The 17,382-nt window shown below is 45.1% G+C and overlaps 1 protein-coding gene across 2 annotated transcripts in view; it reads left to right on the forward strand.

Annotated features, from left to right (window-relative positions):
- The window catches only part of LOC139264479 (thrombospondin type-1 domain-containing protein 7A-like), a 757,124-nt gene that overhangs the window by 312,498 nt on the left and 427,244 nt on the right, over positions 1-17,382 (forward strand). For both annotated transcript variants that reach the window (XM_070881020.1, XM_070881021.1), the window contains exon 2: positions 12,315-13,113. In XM_070881020.1, the coding sequence (XP_070737121.1) occupies positions 12,315-13,113 (799 nt within the window). The remainder of the gene's footprint in view (positions 1-12,314; positions 13,114-17,382) is intronic.

Genomic DNA, 17,382 nt, shown 5'->3' on the forward strand with positions numbered 1-17,382 from the left:
GGTCGAAATTGAACTGGACAGACTCCAGCGTGAAGGGATCACACCACCGATCGAATTTAACAAATGGGCCAGCTCCATTGTTACCGTGTTGAAAAGTGATAGCACTGTCAGGATTTGTGGAGACTAAAAGGTTACGATCAACCAAGTTTAGAAACAGGATCAATATCCGTTATGGAAGCCTGATGACCTGTTTGCAACGCTAGCCGGGGGGGGGGGAAGTCATTCACAAAACTGGATCTGACGTCGGCCAACATGACACAGGAGCTCGTCGACATGTCGAAGAAACTTACGTGCATCAACACTCATAAAGGACAGTTTATCTACAACAGGTGCCCTTTTGGAATTCGCTCGGCTGCAGCCATATTTCAGAGGAACATGGAGAGTCTACTGAAGTCCGTCCCCAGAACCGTCGTGTTCCAAGATGACATACTGGTCACAGCTCGTGATTCCGCTGAACATCTGAACAACCTGAAAGAGGTTCTACATCATCTGGACAAAGTGGGACTCAGACTGAAACTCTCGAAGTGCGTCTTCCTGGCAGCAGAAGTCGAATTCCTGAGGAGGAAAATTGCTGCTGACGGTATTAGGCCTATGGACTCGAAAAGCAAGGCTATCAAAAATGCACCTATTGTGTTCCTAACACAGATGAGGCTGCACACAGGGAGGTTAAAGTAACAGTGACCTCAATCTTTCATAAGACACTCCAGAGTGAGGAACAGGCCTTAGGAGCCGGCTTATATACATTGCTCCCAAGGGATGCTGGGATCCCTTGGGACTTCAGGGGATGAGCTCACTAGTGGAAGAACATGGAAGTGCATGCTTTACAGATACACAATATCACTCCCCCCCGCCAAAGTCAAAGTGATAACTGTTTACAAGGTGAGGCGGTCGGGAGCCATTCTTTCCCTGGTGGACTGCCTCGGTACAAATGTCTGTTCTGGTGCGTTGGCTGTGCCCTCGCTGGGCTGGTGTGTTGTTGGCCCTGCAGAGCTGCTAGGTGAGCCTGGTCTTACTGGGCTGTTGGGCGTGATGGGTTCGACTTCCTGGTCCGGCGTGGTGTCGTTGATCCTTTGGGTGTCTCTTGTGGGCTCGAAAAAGGTGGTGTCTGCTGTGGGTTGTTCAGGACAGTCTGTGAACTGCAGCCTCGTTTGGTCCAGGTGCTTTCTGCAAATTTGTCCATTATCTAGTTTGACTACAAACACCCGATTCCCTTCTTTAGCTATCATCGTGCCCGCGATCGACTTGAGACCATGTCCATAGTTTAGTACATTCACAGGGTCATTCAGATCAATTTCCTGTGACACAGTGGCGTGACCATTGTTTACATTTTGTTGCTGCCGCCTGCTCTTTACCTGATCATGCAGGTTGGGATGAACCAACGAGAGTCTGGTTTTAAGTATCCTTTTCATGAGTAGCTCAGCCGGGGGCACCCCTGTGAGTGAGTGGGGTCTCATGTGGTAGCTGAGCAGTACTCGGGACAGGCGGGTTTGGAGTGAGCCTTCTGTGACTTGTTTAAGGCTCTGTTTGATGGTTTGTATTGCCCGCTCTGCCTGCCCATTGGAGACTGGTTTAAACGGGGCCGAGGTGACATGTTTGATCCCATTGCGGGTCATGAATTCTTTAAATTCGGCACTGGTGAAACATGGCCTGTTGTCACTGACCAGTATGTCAGGCAGGCCGTGGGTGGCAAACATGGCCCTCAGGCTTTCAATGATGGCGGTGATGGTGCTTCCCGACATTATTTCACATTCAATCCATTTTGAAAAAGCATCCACCACCACCAGGAACATTTTACCGAGAAATGGGCCTGCATAGTCGACATGGATCCTTAACCATGGTCTGGAGGGCCAGGACCACAAACTTAGTGGCGTCGCTCTGGGAACGTTGCTCAACTGAGCACATACGCTGCATTGCCGTACACAGGACTCTAAGTCAGAGTCGATAACGGGCCACCACACGTGGGATCTGGCTATCGCTTTCATCATTACTATACCCACTCGGGTGTGTGCTGTGGAGATCCGAGATGAACGTCTCCCTGCCCTTTTTTGGTAGCACTACATGGTTACCCACAACAGGCAGTCTGCCTGAATGGACAGCTCGTCCTTTCGCCACTGGAACGGCTTGATTGGCTCTTGCATTTCAATGGGGATGCTGGCCGAGCTCCCATGCAGTACAGTTTTTTACTAGGGACAGCAGAGGATCTTGGCAGGTCCAAGTCCTAATCTGTCAGGCCATGACAGGTGATTTATCATTTTCAAACGCTTCCATGACCATCAACAAGTCTGCGGGCTGCGCCACCATCAACAAGTTTGCAGGCTGCGCCATTTCGACCCTCGTGGTGGGCAACGGTAGCTGACTGAGGGCATCCGCACAGTTCTTGGTGCCTGGCCTGTGGCGGATGGTATCGTTAAAAACTGATAGCGTGAGTGCCCACCTTTGTATGCGGGCTGAGGCATTAGTATTTATCCCCTTGTTTTCAGCGAACAGGGATGTGAGGGGCTTGTGATCGGTTTCCAGCTCAAATTTGAGGCCAAACAGGTGCTGATGCATTTTCTTTACCCCGAACACACACGCTAATGCCTCTTTCTCAATCATGCTGTAGGCCCTCTTGGCCTTAGACAATCCCCTGGAAGCAGAGGCGACAGGTTGCAACTTCCCCACAAGGTTAGCTTGTTGTAATACACATCCGACTCCGAATGACGACGCGTCACATGCTAGCACAAGTCTTTTACACGGGTTATACAATACAAGCAGCTTGTTGGAGCATAAAATGTTTTTGGCTTTCTCAAAAGCAATTACTTGTTTTTTTCCCCATACCCAGTTCTCACCTTTGCGCAATAACACATGTAGGGGCTCTAAAAGGGTGCTTAACCCTGGTAGGCAGTTACCAAAATAGTTGAGGAGTCCCAGGAACGAACACAGCTCGTGGCGTTCTGTGGCCTGGGCGCATTCCTGATAGCCTCTGTCTTGGTGTCTGTGGGCCGAATGCCGTCCGCCACGATCTTTCTCCCCAAAAACTCCACTTCTGTTGCCATGAAGACACATTTCGACCTCTTCAGCCGCAGCCCTATGCGATCCAGTTGCTGGAGGACCTCCTCCAGGTTTTGTAGGTGCTCGACGGTGTCCCGACCCGTGACCAATATGTCGTCCTGAAAGACCACCGTGTGTGGTACCGACTTGAGTAGGCTCTCCATGTTTCTCTGGATGATCGCTGCAGCCGACCGAATTCCAACGGGCATCTGTTGTAGATGAACAGTCCCTTGTGCGTGTTGATGCAGGTGAGGCCCTTTAAAGACTCCTCCAGCTCCTGCGTCATGTAGGCCGAAGTCAGGTCAAGCTGGGTGAACGTCTTGCCTCCTGCCAGCGTCGCAAATAGGTCGTCTGCCTTAGGTTGCGGGTATTGGTCCTATAGCGAGAAACGATTAATAGTTACTTCATAATCGGCGCAAATCCTGACCATGCCATCATTTTTGAGTACTGGAACAATCGGGCTGGCCCACTCGCTGAATTCCACTGGGGAGATGATGCCCTCGCGTTGCAGCCTGTCCAGCTCGATTTCCACTCTCTCCCTCATCATGTGAGGTACCGCTCGTGCCTTGTGGTGAATGGGTCGTGCCTCTGGGACCAAGTGGATCCGCACCTTCGCCCCGGAAAAGTTTCCAATGCCTGGCTCAAAAAGGGAAGGAAATTTGTTAAGAACCTGGGTACATGAGGCCTCATCGAAATGTGATAGCGCTCGGATGTCATCCCAGTTCCAGCGGATTTTGCTCAGCCAGCTCCTTCCAAGCAGTGTGGGGCCATCGCCCGGGACAATCCAGAGTGGCAGCTCGTGCACCGTGCCCTTGTAGGTGACCTTGACTATGGAGGTGCCCAGGACAGTGATAAGCTCTTTGGTGTATGTTCTCAGTTTCGTGTGGATGGGGCTCAGGGCTGGTCTGAATGCCTTGTTGCACCACAGTCTCTCAAACATCTTTTTACTCATGATGGATTGGCTAGCGCCAGTGTCCAGTTCCATGGCTACGGGTAAGCCATTCAATTTTACGTTTAGCATTATAGATGGACATTTCGTCAAAAATGTGTGCACCCCGTTACTTCAGCATCTGCCTCCTCTCTGAGGCTCAAAATTGCTTTGATCCACTCTGGACCGATCTTCCTCTGCCATGTGGTGGTTAGCAGGTTTTGCAGAGCTTGCAGCTCGTTTGCAAGCTCGTTGGAGGTGCCCCATTGTTCCACAACTCTTGTAAACATATCCTTTGAAGCGGCATGAATAGGGTCCACAACGCCAACAAGGTGTGAATTGCCTTGCATTCATCCTTTGTTGGGGACTCTGAGTCATCTGGGTCACCTGAGGCCTGCTGGCAGTTGCAGACTTGTGGGTTCTGCCCTGTACATTTCTGCTCACAGACACAGTTCCAGTTAATTTATGAACATTGCTAGCACTTGTGTGCTGAGAGATTTGTTTGGTGTTATCACTGGTGGACATAAACGCCTGTGCTATTGCAATGGCCTTACTGAGGGTCGGTGTCTCTACAGTCAAAAGTTTTCATAGGATGGTCTAGAGGCCAATGCCCAGTACAAAATTCTCTGAGCTTTTGCTCCATGTAGCCATCAAACTCACATTGTCCTGCAAGTCGCCTTAGCTCGGCAACGTAGCGCGCCATTTCCTGATCTTCAGATCGCTGGCACGTGGAGAACCGATACCTCGCCATCAGCACGCTCTCCCTCAGGTTAAGATGCTCCCGAACCAGTGTACACAGCTCCTCATATGACTTATCTGTGGGTTTCACTGGCGCCAGAAGATTCTTCATGAGGCTGTAGGTTGGTGCCCCACAGACTGTGAGGAGGACCGCTCTCCTTTTTGTAGCGCTTCCTTCTCCGTCCAACTCGTTGGCTACAAAGTATTGGTCTAGCCGTTCGACATAAGCTTCCCAGTCCTCACCCTCCGAAAACTTCTCCAGGATGCCCACAGTTTGCTGCATCTTTGCGTTGGATTCGTATTCTCGTTGCCAGTTATTGTGTTCCTAACACAGATGAGGCTGCACACAGGGAGGTTAAAGTAACAGTGACCTCAATCTTTCATAAGACACTCCAGAGTGAGGAACAGGCCTTAGGGGCCGGCTTATATACAGATCTCCCAAGGGATGCTGGGATCCCTTGGCTCTTCAGGGGATGAGCTCCCTGGTGGCGGAATATGGGAGTGCATGCTTTACAGATATACAACAGCACCCAAGCCTCAGGATGTGATGGAGCTGCGTTCGTTCCTTGGTCTACTCAACTACTTTGGTAATTTCTTACCTAGATTGAACACCTTATTAGCGCCACTGCACATGCTGCTAAGAAAAGGCGACAACTGGGTTTGGGGTACATCTCAAGTTAGAGCTTTTGAGAAAGCTACTAATCTGCTTTGCTCTAACAAGCTGCTGGTACATTATGATCCGTGTAAGCGTCTCGTATTGGCCTGTGATGCTTTGTCATATGGAGTTGGTTGTGTGCTCCAACAAGCTAATGAGTTGGGCAACTTACAACCTGTTGTATATGCTTCAAAAAGTTTGTCAAAGGCAGAAAGAGCCTACAACATGGTAGAGAAAGAAGCACTAGCCTGTGTGTATGGGGTTAAAAATATGTATCAGTACCTGTTTGGTCTGCGGCTTGAATTGGAAACAGATCACAAGCCACTCATTTCATTGTTTTCGGAAAACAAAGGTATCAATATCAATGCATCGTCCCGCATCCAAAGCTGGGTGCTGACATTATCTGCCTATGATTATGTCATTCGCCATAGACCTGGCACTGAGAATTGTGCCGATGCATTGAGCCATCTGCCGTTGCCCACACTGGAGGTGGAAATGCCACAACCGGCAGACCTACTATTAGTCATGGATGCTTTTGAAAGTGAAGGAACCCCTGTCATGGCCCAACAAGTTAAGATATGGATCAGCCAGGACCCGATATTATCGGTTGTGAAATGTGGTGATTAGTCTGCCATACCCAAGCAAATGTGTGAGGAGACCAAACCTTACAACCGTCGCAAAGATGAAATATCCATTCAATCAGATTGTATACTGTGGGGTAATCATGTTGTTATGCCCAAGAAAGGCAGAGGGAAATTTGTGCATGATCTACATAGCACGTATCCCGGTATTGTCATAATGAAAGCCATTGCCAGGTCTCATGTATGATGGTCTGGAATTGACTCTGATCTGGAATCATGTGTGCATCAGTGCAACACTCGCATGCAGCTAAGTAAAGCACCAGCGGAATTGCAGTTGAGTGTGTGGTCATGGCCATCTAAACCATGGTCCAGGATCCACATCGACTTTGCAGGTCCCTTCCTGGGAAAGATGTTCTTAGTTGTGGTGGATGCTTATTCCAAGTGGATAGAGTGTACAATCATGTCATCTAGCACATCCGCAACTACCATTGAGAACCTTCATGTCATGTTTTCTACGCATGGTCTGCCTGACACCGTTGTAAGTTACAACGGATCTTGCTTCACCAGTGTGGAGTTTCAAGAGTTCATGAAACTCAATGGTATCAAACATGTGAGGTCAGCACCATTCAAACCTGCATCCAATGGACAAGCAGAGCATGCGGTCCAAACCATCAAGCAGAGTATGAAACGTGTAACTCAAGGCTCATTGCAAACTCGCTTGTCACGCATATTGCTTACTTACAGGACAAGGCCCCATATGCTTACCGGGGTCTCCCCTGCTGAACTATTGATGAAGAGAGGTCTCAAGACCAGGCTCTCTCGTCCACGCTGACTTGAAGAATCGTGTCGAATACAGACGTCAAAGTCAGCAAGGGTATCACAATCGCGCTACTGTGTCACGCGACATTTCTATCAATGATCCTATGTATGTACTGAATTATGGTCAAGGTCCCAAATGGATTGCCGGTACTATTACGGCCAAGGAGGGTTACAGGGTGTTTATCGTTAAGCTGAAGAATGGGCAGACATGCAGGAAACATGTCGATCAGATAAAGCTGCGGCACACGGATGAACCGGAACAGTCTGAGGAAGACACAATCAGTGACCAACCAACCTACCCTCAGTTATCAGAGGACTCCGCTGTCTTCAATGAATCTGGACTTTCAATCATTGACATGGTCAATGAATCTGGACTTTCAATCCCTGACGTGGTTATTGCCACTCCCATCAGATCGGCTACCCAGCCCCCAGTCATAACAGACTCAGAACGCTCGCCCAAAGTTGGAGTTGAACTGAGACTTTCAGCTCTGGAGCGGCAAGCCCGGGACTGTCTCAATTTGTAAAAAGACCGTTACTAATATCTTAAAGGGGGATATTGTCATGTATGTATACTTGGTTTACTAGCCACCAGGTGGCGCCACTGTTGGAGGTCATTGGGCTGTGCACACGTGTGTGTGGTTCAGGTATAAAAGGCCAGCCATCTTGTAATGTAATCATCTTGGGGCCTGATAAAGTACAGCCAGGTTTATACCTGTTCGGAGTTTACACTATTCAGTCTATTGAGTTATTGCATACACATGGAAATTTGGTAAATTACAACCAATGCATCCACAATCCCTGTAGGTGAAGTGGAACTCCAGAAATTTCAGATCCTATATGTAGAAGATGGCAAGTTTATGTATCTAAAACAGCTTGCTTTCCCTCAATATATCTTTATCACCTGATGGAAGTAGTTTTTAGAGGAATTTCAGTAACTGAGCAGTGTATAATGTTTTTGTGATTTGTTAATTTGTGTGCTATTTTCTAAATTGTTTAGTGTTTAAAACATTTATAGCAATAATTTTCCTAAATCAGGCACAAATCCTTCATGACCGCTCTGATCCTGATTAGGAGGGATTCAATTTGTTTTCTGCATTTTGTACTCATTGCATTAACTAATGTAAATTGAAACCATAATTGGTCAGATAACAGTGGAACTTTAAGGTACAGCTGGACCTCAGTAGCCAGAACAAAAGAGAACAAGGACCTTCAGCATTAAATTATAAGAGTATGTTAATAAATCCTTTTCCTTTCTCCAAGATGGAAAAATAAATTAAAATTTTGCACCTTAACTGGAAATGTTACAACTATTAATATATTGGCACCTGATAGTTTAACCAAAAACAAAGTCAAATGATACAACTCAGCTTGTGCTTAGCTCAAAGGTAATGATACAATACAACAAATAGTTTGTATTATTACATCGGCCACTGCTTTGTGGTTTACGTGAATAAATGACCAAAATTCTGCAATGCATTTCTCAGAACACTGGTTTAAAAATCCCAACATCTTAATTAATATAAAACATATTCAAACACCATAAACCAAAACCCTAATCATTATGCAAAGTATGAATTTTATTGTAGAATAGTAAAAATTGCTTCTTTTAACTAATCATTTCCTAACGAATGCGTTTCAGATAATGTAATTTAAATTGAATATGTATTACAAAATTACATGTCTTTTTTTTTATAGCCCCTTTAAATAGGTCCTTGTTCTCTTTTTGTTCTGGCTACTGAGGTCTAGCTGTACCTTAAAGTGCCACTGTTATCCTACCAATTATGGTTTCAATTTATATTAGTTAATGCAATGAGTACAAAATGCAGAAAACAAATTGAGTCCCTCCTATACAATCAAGATCAGAGCAGTCAAGAAGGATTTGTGTCTGATTTAGGAAAAGTACTTCAGAAAGACTGATTATTTAATCAAGTGAAGCACTGATACACGATGTGTGCTCAATCCACTCGTAATGAAGAGCGTGCTGTTAGAGATATAGCAGACCTCATTTGCATTTGCAAGAAGTCAGTCACAGACATTTCAGTCAACACTACAATGTAATACAGGTGCAATGTCTCGAATCCGGAGCTCCGAAAACCAGAATTGTCCGAAAACTGGACATTTTGCGCATGGCTGATAGAGTTGTCTGGAATCCGGAATTATTGCCTGAAAACCGAACATTTTGAGGCAAAACCCTAAATCCGGCACAGATTCGGTCGAGGATTCCAGATTTCAGTCAAGAAAATCAAGTCTGAAATCCGGAATCCTTGACCTAATCCGTGCCGGATTTTGGATTTTGCCGGATTTCGGACCTTGCCGCTCAAAACCCGGCACAGATTCGGTCAAGGATTCCAGATTTCAGACTATTCATTTTCTTGTCTGAAATCCGGACAAACCCCAGAACTGGAACGGACTCAGTCCCGTGGATTCCGGATTTCAGATGTTGTAACAAACTTGGAAGCATTGGGGTCAAATTCAAATGAATACATTGGCAGTTCTATTATCGACTCATGCTATATCTTCCTGCACTCAATTAATTATTTTGTGATATCTAATTTGACCTAGTAAGTTGTTTGATTTTTCTTTCTTTCAATTGCGGACATCACATTTCTTTCATTTTACAGAAAAAGGAAAAGTCCAAATTAATTGAAGTCATTGGGTCATAGAATCATAGAATCATTGAATGGCTACAGCAAAGAGGAAGGCTATTAGGCCCGTCGAGCCCTTACCGGCTCTCTGCACGAGCACCTCAGCTAGTCCCAATCCCCCGAACTTTTCCCGTAGGTCTGCAAATGTTTTTCTTTCAGGTACTTATCCAACTCTCTTTTGAAAGCCGTGATTGAGTCTGCCTCCACTACCCTTTCAGGCAGTGCATTCCACTCGCTATGTAAAGAAGTGTTTTCTTATGTTACCTTTGGTTCTTTTGCCAATCACCTTAAATCTTTGTCCTCTGGTTCGCAAACCTTCTGCCAATGGGAACATCATAATTTCCACGCTTTTGTACTCTATACCTCTATTCATGAAACCGTAGGCTTTTTTAACTGCTTTCTCAACCTGCCTTGCCACCGTCAACGATTTGTGAACATATACCCCAAGGTCTCTCTGTTCATACACCCCCTTTAGGATTGTACCCTTTAATGTATATTTCCTCTCCTCATTCTTTCTACCAAAATGTATCACTTCACACTTTCCTGCATTAACTTTAATCTGCCCCGTGTCCTCCCATCCCACCAGCCTGCCTATGTCCTCCTGAAGTCTATCACTATCCTCCTCACTGTTTACTATACTTCCAAGATTTGGATAATCTGCAAATTTTGAAATTATGCCCTGTACACCCACATCCAAGTCATTAATATATATTAAGAAAAGCAGTGGTCCTAGAACTGACCCCTGGGGAACACCAGTGTATACCTTCCTCCAGTCCGAAAAACAACAGTTTATCACTATTCTCTGTTTCCTGTCACTTAGCCAATTTCGTATCATGCTGCCCTGTCCCTTTTATTCCATGAGCTTCAACTTTACTGGCATGCCAATTATGTGGCACTTTGTCGAACGCCTTTTGGAAGTCCATGTATACCACATCAACCGCATTACCCTCATCAACCCTCTCTGTTACCTCATCAAAAAATTCGATCAAGTTGGTTAAACACGATTTGCCTTCAACAAGTTATAATAAGACCGTAAAGCCTTAAAATCAGTCTGAATGTTAGTGTAGCAGCATGTAATGTGCCTGTAAGAAATTATTTTGTTTGTTCTATTAATGTTAACACTCATATAATAAAACAATCTTGTGCTGATATTTGCCTAATTTAATTTTAAAGCTTTAAATTGTTAAACCGGGCTAACAGAATTTTCTGATTGATGAACATTACTTTTTGGGAAGAATAAACCAGATTTTATTCACATTTTAAGGCCAGGTCAATGTGACAAAGAAATCCAGATTACCAAACAAGATCTGAATCATTCAAAATCCCAAGCCATTCTCAATAACATAGTTGAAAATATCATGATTTTAATCCAGTGTGAATTTCAATTTCTTGTAACATGACAAGCAGCCTTTTAGGAAAGATATATTTCAAACTAAGGTTGTTAAAGCCTGGATTGCACTCTAGCTCAATCTCAGCTAGTTAGATTGATGTTAATTTCAGCCCAGTACCTGACTCCTTTCCTATGTCATCATCTCCCTGACAGGAAGTGAACAGGGGGAGTTAATTATAATGTTGCTATCTGTTCTGTGTAAAATGTAGCTGAATCATTAATTCACTGCAAAAATATCGACAAATATATACTTAAGTGAGTAACAAAGCTTCAGGGTTCCATGTTTATGGAAAATACCAAATCTCTTCTGTCAGACAACAATGTTACTTGATTGGTTGTTGGCACTAGACTATACGGAACACACACTGGATGTTGCTTAAAACCCCATATTATACCATCATCAACATCCCATGGTTTATCCATTCTGAACATGTGTATCTCCAAAAATATTGCAGAATATAATCTTTCATTACAAAGCAAAATGAAATGCAAATGTTCTCCTCTCCTAAGTGTTGACCCATGCTAGTATATATTCTGTGGGTGCTTGTGACCCTCCATTAGCTTGGTGATGTGATCATTCTTTGTGTGAGCTTAGTGAAAATTAGTTGGACAGGTTCACGATCAAGTTTGAGGTCCTGTCATTCTCACACAATGGGGTTGATTTTAACTTGACAAAATTGGCATTAATGGAGTGGTGATAGCCTCAAAATGGGGTGGGTAGACTTACCACCCATTTACACTGATGTTCTGCCTGCTGCCACTTTTACAGAGACCTCCCAATGGGTGGCCAAAACACCTGCTGCCTCCAGGTGGTTGGCCCCTTTTAATTAGAGTCCTATGATGTACATAGGACCTCAATTACCATTTCAGGACAGAAGTGTCCACATTGCACTCTCCTACCAGTTTTACTGGTGAGAGAGCCAAAGAGTGTCCAATAAGGTAAATTTTAAATTATTTTTGTGGGGCCAGTAGGAGCGGGAGATTTACCTTGTTGATGGTTGGGCAGCCTCGCCATGCCTGATATTGATCCGGCCCAAACCCAGCTAATTGCATTGTGATGTCCATTTGGTGCCTGCAGCTCGCCAGTTCCATTTCAATGCGACCATTCTTCAAAATGGCTCTGGCCTCTTCACTGCCAGATTAAGCGGTTGTCGGCATGCTCCACCGGTTGGCCGCTCAAAGCTTAAAATTGACTCCAATGTCCACAAATATGCATTCTCCAATAGAAGTCATTGGGAGGCAACCAGGAGTGGGAAACCTCATTGCTTTTTTTTCCTAGGACCTTTCCTGACCTGTACCATACCATACGTTGTGGTAGATTTACCCACTATGTAACTGGGGGCTGGGGGAGGAGAGCAAAGTGCAGATATGCATATAAACAGCATATTTGTAATCAATATAAATAATCCATATTTTAGTATTATAATGGAAAATGTAGTCATGTGGATTTGTATCAAGCTTTGCATCTTAAACATTTGATATGAGCAACTACCCACTAAACAAACTTCTTAAATTCTTTACCTTGTAGGTGCCTGGGGGAGATGTATGGGAGAGGAGTGTGGCCTAGGAGGTGTCCAAACCAGGTCCGTATGGTGCGCCCATGTGGAGGGATGGACGACTTTACCGACTAACTGTAAACCAGCGGAAAGACCTGAGAATCAGCAGAATTGTTTCAAAGTTTGTGACTGGCATAAGGATCTGTACGATTGGCAGGTGAGCGAATGGAGCGAATGCTCACCTGTTGCTTCCAGGAACCCTTCTTCAAGGCAAATCTCTGAGTGCCTGAAAGGTGAAGAAGGAATTCAGAGCAGAGATGCAACTTGCATTGAGAAAAGAAATGGAGCTGCAGTGGAGGATGTTATTTGTGACTATTTTGAGACTAAGCCCCGCCTCGAACAAGCCTGTCTCATCCCCTGCCCACAGAACTGTGTGGTAATGGAGTTTACTCCCTGGTCTGAATGCACTAAATCCTGTGGGGTGGGGTTACAACACCGAATTCGTCAAATCCTGGTTCCCCCACTCTATGGTGGCGAACCTTGCCCCAACCTGACTGAGTTTCGGACCTGCACATTCAATTCCTGTGACACAGAAGAAAGTATGTACAGTTTGAGAGTGGGTCCCTGGAGTGCATGCTCTCTTCCACATTCGCGACAAATTCGGCAAGTAGGAAAAAGGATGAGGGATCCAGAAGCACGGGAACTTATGAAGAAAAAGAGGAACAGAAATCGTCAAATCCGTCAGGACAGCAAATATTTTGACATACAGATCGGTTACCAAACACGACAGGTTACATGCACTCACAGAAATGGGAAGCCTGCTGCTCTGAGGTAAGATGTTTACAGTTAATGAGACTCACCTTGTCCCTGCTTTTATTAAGTAACCTAGGTGGATGGCCAAGACAAGGGGCTGAAAAACATCAAAGACATGAGATCAATGAGGAAGCGGTGAATAGGCAATACCAAGCTTGAGTTTTATTAACCTGTAGAATGTAAGGATTGGATGGAGCACTTTTTACCACTGAGATCCAGGTTTAACTGATATGTCTTATCAGATGAAATCATTCTCTGTCTAATGACTGTAAAGGTCCTATGTAAAGTGAGTTGGAACAGTCTCAATCCAGTGGCCATAAAGCTACCCTAATGAAAAAAAAAAGAATGTCACACATTGAATTGCACAGACCAGGAAAGGTCCCAGCAGTAGTTGCTTTTCCAAGGCTTTTGTTGAGGCATGATATAGCACAATAGAGGGAAGTTTATTCTGTATCTAACTCTGCTAATCCTGCTATACCTGACCTAAGAGTGGGAGCCCAAATGAAACAGTAACATTCTTCACCTTGATAAGCAGAAAATCACAAAAAACATCCAGAAGAGAAGTGATTCTATGCAGTAAGTGAAGTTTCCCCTGGTCCCTCATGCAAGGCTGATTGAAGCTACTGGTAAAATTAACAACCACTATAAATTCTGCAATCCTTTCTAAATACGCAGTTAACCCCAGATAAATACTTACTCCATCCAACCAAAAATTTCAATGCACCATATCACCTGCTATTCATTCTCATTACATAGAATTCCTAATCCAGGCAAAACAGCTCAGAACACTGTCCGTTATCTGTTTCACACCTAACTGCTTGTTGCAAAAGATCATTAGTGAAATGCTTTTGATCCAGTTGTAGCATCATTGACTATAGGGCTGAGCTGGAGATAATACAAACTGGCAAGTTTTTTGACAAGGACTCACTAGAAATACTGATTCAAGTATACTCTGATCAAAGCGCATCATTTCTTGGCAAATTGCTTACACATTTGTTAGGATTTATCTGTATGTTTGTTCTTGACAACATAAGCTGCTTTATTCAGAAGTATATTATATAAAATATTTATTAAAAGCCTCTGAACTTCAAAGCAATGTTAAAAAATGAATTCCGTCATTAATTAAAATGTAGTGAGTTTGTGGATTTTAATATTGCACTTTGGTATCACATTGTAACTTAACATTGTGCAGAGTTGCAGTAAATTACAATGATATGTAATTGTAGTACGTGGTAATTTACCGAAGCATTACATGTCAGTATCTACATTTAAATGGCAGAATTATTTGAGGTGTTCAAAGTTTTACAATTTAGGCTCTTGCACTGAATAAATCCATGAAGCAGTAAACCTCCTCAAATATCAAAGTACTTATGAATACAATGTACATTTGTTGAATTATCTTACTTCATGATAGCCTACTTAAGATTAAATAATTTTTATTTCAAACAGCTGGATCCTATGTTGCATTGCTCATGGGAAGTAGAGACATTGGGATACTTCAGCATTGGCAGGGCACACTGGGCTACATGCAGAAGTGAAAAGTTGTAAGTGCATGTGCAGAGAAGGTTTCCAGATGAGAGTGGGGAAATCATACGATTAATATTGAGAGGGGATCGTAAGAACAACTTTGACTTGTACAAAGTTAATGCAATAATGAACGGTGTAGAGTAAAACGCGCTCGGAGAATGGAGCAGAGATTGTTGAAAAAGGGGAAGCCTGTGGAGGTGAGGGTATGATCAGATGTCATGTATAACTGCATTGGTAAGTTTTATATTTGTTTTCCATAATTCTTTAATTATGTTTATTATATTAATTACAGTGCTGTGCAACAGGGCAATAGATGAAGTAATATAGAGATTGGTTATAGAATCATTAAAATTGGAGGCCATTCGACTGATCGTGTATGTGCTGGCCAAAAAGTGCTATTCAGCCTAATCCCATTTTCCAGTTCTTGATCCATAGCCTTTTAGGTTACGGCACTTCAAGTGCATATCCAAGTACTTTTTAAATGTGATGAGCGTTTCTGCCTCCAATGTCAGCTGTGGCTCAGTTGGTAGCACCTCCGTGTCTGAGTCAGAAGGTTGTGGGTTCAAGTGCCACTCCAGGGACTTGAGCACAAAAATCTAGACTGACACTCCAGTGTGAACGAAAGCCTCGTCTGCCTTCTCAGGTGGACATAAAAGATCCTATGGCACAATATCGAAGAAGAGCAGGGGAGTTATCCTGGGTGCACTAGCCAATATTTATCCCTTAATCAACATCACTATAAAAAACAGATTATCTGGTTATTATCACATTGCTGTTTTGGGTGCTTGATGTGCACAAATTAGCTGCCACTTTGCCTACATTACAACAGTAACTACCCTCTGTAAAGTGCTTTGTGACGTCCGGTGGTCGTGAAAGGCGCTGTCCAAATGCAAGTATTTCTTTCTCTACCATCCTTTCAAGCAGTGCGTTCCAGACCCCCACCACCCTCTGGGTGAAAAAAGTTCTCCTTAACTCCCCTCTAATCCTTCTACCAATTACTTTAAATCTATGCGCCCTGTTAGGGGAAATAGGTCCTTCCTGAATGGGGAGAAATTACAAAATGCTGCGGTGCAGAGGGACCTGGGGGTCCTTGTGCATGAAACTCTTTTTGGAGTTCACCTGCAAAACATAAAACATTAAACGGTGCCACCCGACCTGGGTGACACCCCAGACATTTACAAGGCCCTTTTTTTTCCCCCCCTTTTTTTTGTTTTTTTTTGTGTTTTTCTTTTTTTGTTTTTTTTTTTGGGCACTAAAATCACAATTTTCCCCAGTGCCCCCTATAAAAGGGGGACACTAAAAGCACCGGCAATTAAAACAAATTAAACTTAAAAACGTAAAATCAAATTAAAATTTGGTTGCCGGGCGTGATGATGCACTCCAGTCCCTCCGGTGCCCACCTCTCGCGGAAGGCCGCGAGCGTACCGGTGGACACCACGTGCTCCATCTCCAAGGACACCCTGGACCGGATGTAAGAGCGGAAGAGAGGCAGGCAGTCAGGTTGAACGACCCCCTCGACCGCCCGCTGCCTGGACCGGCTGATGGCACCCTTGGCCGTGCCCAGGAGCAGTCCTATGAGGAGGCCTTCGGACCTACCCGCTCCCCTCCGCACAGGGTGCCCAAAGATCAGGAGAGTGGGACTGAAGTGCAGCCAGAATTTCAGGAGCAGCCCCTTCAAATAATGGAACAGGGGCTGCAACCTCGTGCACTCAATAAAAACATGGAACATGGACTCCTCCAGACCGCAGAAATTGCAGGCGGCCTGGGAGTCCGTGAACCGGCTTAAAAATTTGTTGCACGGCACTGCTCCGTGCACCACCCTCCAGGCCAAGTCCCCGATGAATAGTGGGAGGACCCCTGCGTAGAGTGCCCTCCATCGGGGACCCCCACCTCCTCCGGACAGCAAGATGGTACGCCATGGCGTGTCCGGACGGCCGGCGAGGATGGCAAAGTTGAGGGTGTGCAGGAGCAGCCCGTACAGGAAACCCCTCCGCGCGGAACTGAAAGGTCCTTGTGCATGAAACTCTTTTGAGTTAACCTGCAAAACATAAAACATGTATCCGTGCCACCCGACCTGGATGACACACACAAGACATTTACAAGGCCCTTTTTTGTTTTTTTTTTTGTTTTTTTTGGGCACTAAAATCAAATTTTTCCTTTTTCCAGTGCCCCCTATAAAAGGAGAGGGGGACACTAAAAGCACCGGCAATTAAAACAAATTAAACTTTAAAACGTAAAATTAAATTAAAATTTGGTTGCCGGGCGTGATGATGCACTCCAGTCCCTCCGGTGCCCACCTCTCGCGGAAGGCCGCGAGCGTACCGGTGGACACCGCGTGCTCCATCTCCAAGGACACCCTGGACCGGATGTAAGAGCGGAAGAGAGGCAGGCAGTCAGGTTGAACGACCCCATCGACCGCCCGCTGCCTGGACCGGCTGATGGCACCCTTGGCCGTGCCCAGGAGCAGTCCTACGAGGAGGCCCTCGGACCTACCCGCTCCCCTCCGCACAGGGTGCCCAAAGATCAGGAGAGTGGGACTGAAGTGCAGCCAGAATTTCAGGAGCAGCCCCTTCAAATAATGGAACAGGGGCTGCAACCTTGTGCACTCAATAAAAACATGGAACACGGACTCCTCCAGACCGCAGAAATTGCAGGCGGCCTGGGAGTCCGTGAACCGGCTTAAAAATTTGTTGCACGGCACTGCTCCGTGCACCACCCTCCAGGCCAAGTCCCCGATGAATAGTGGGAGGACCCCTGCGT

The sequence above is a fragment of the Pristiophorus japonicus genome, chromosome 5, assembly GCF_044704955.1.
Source record: "Pristiophorus japonicus isolate sPriJap1 chromosome 5, sPriJap1.hap1, whole genome shotgun sequence".
NCBI lineage: Eukaryota > Metazoa > Chordata > Chondrichthyes > Pristiophoridae > Pristiophorus > Pristiophorus japonicus.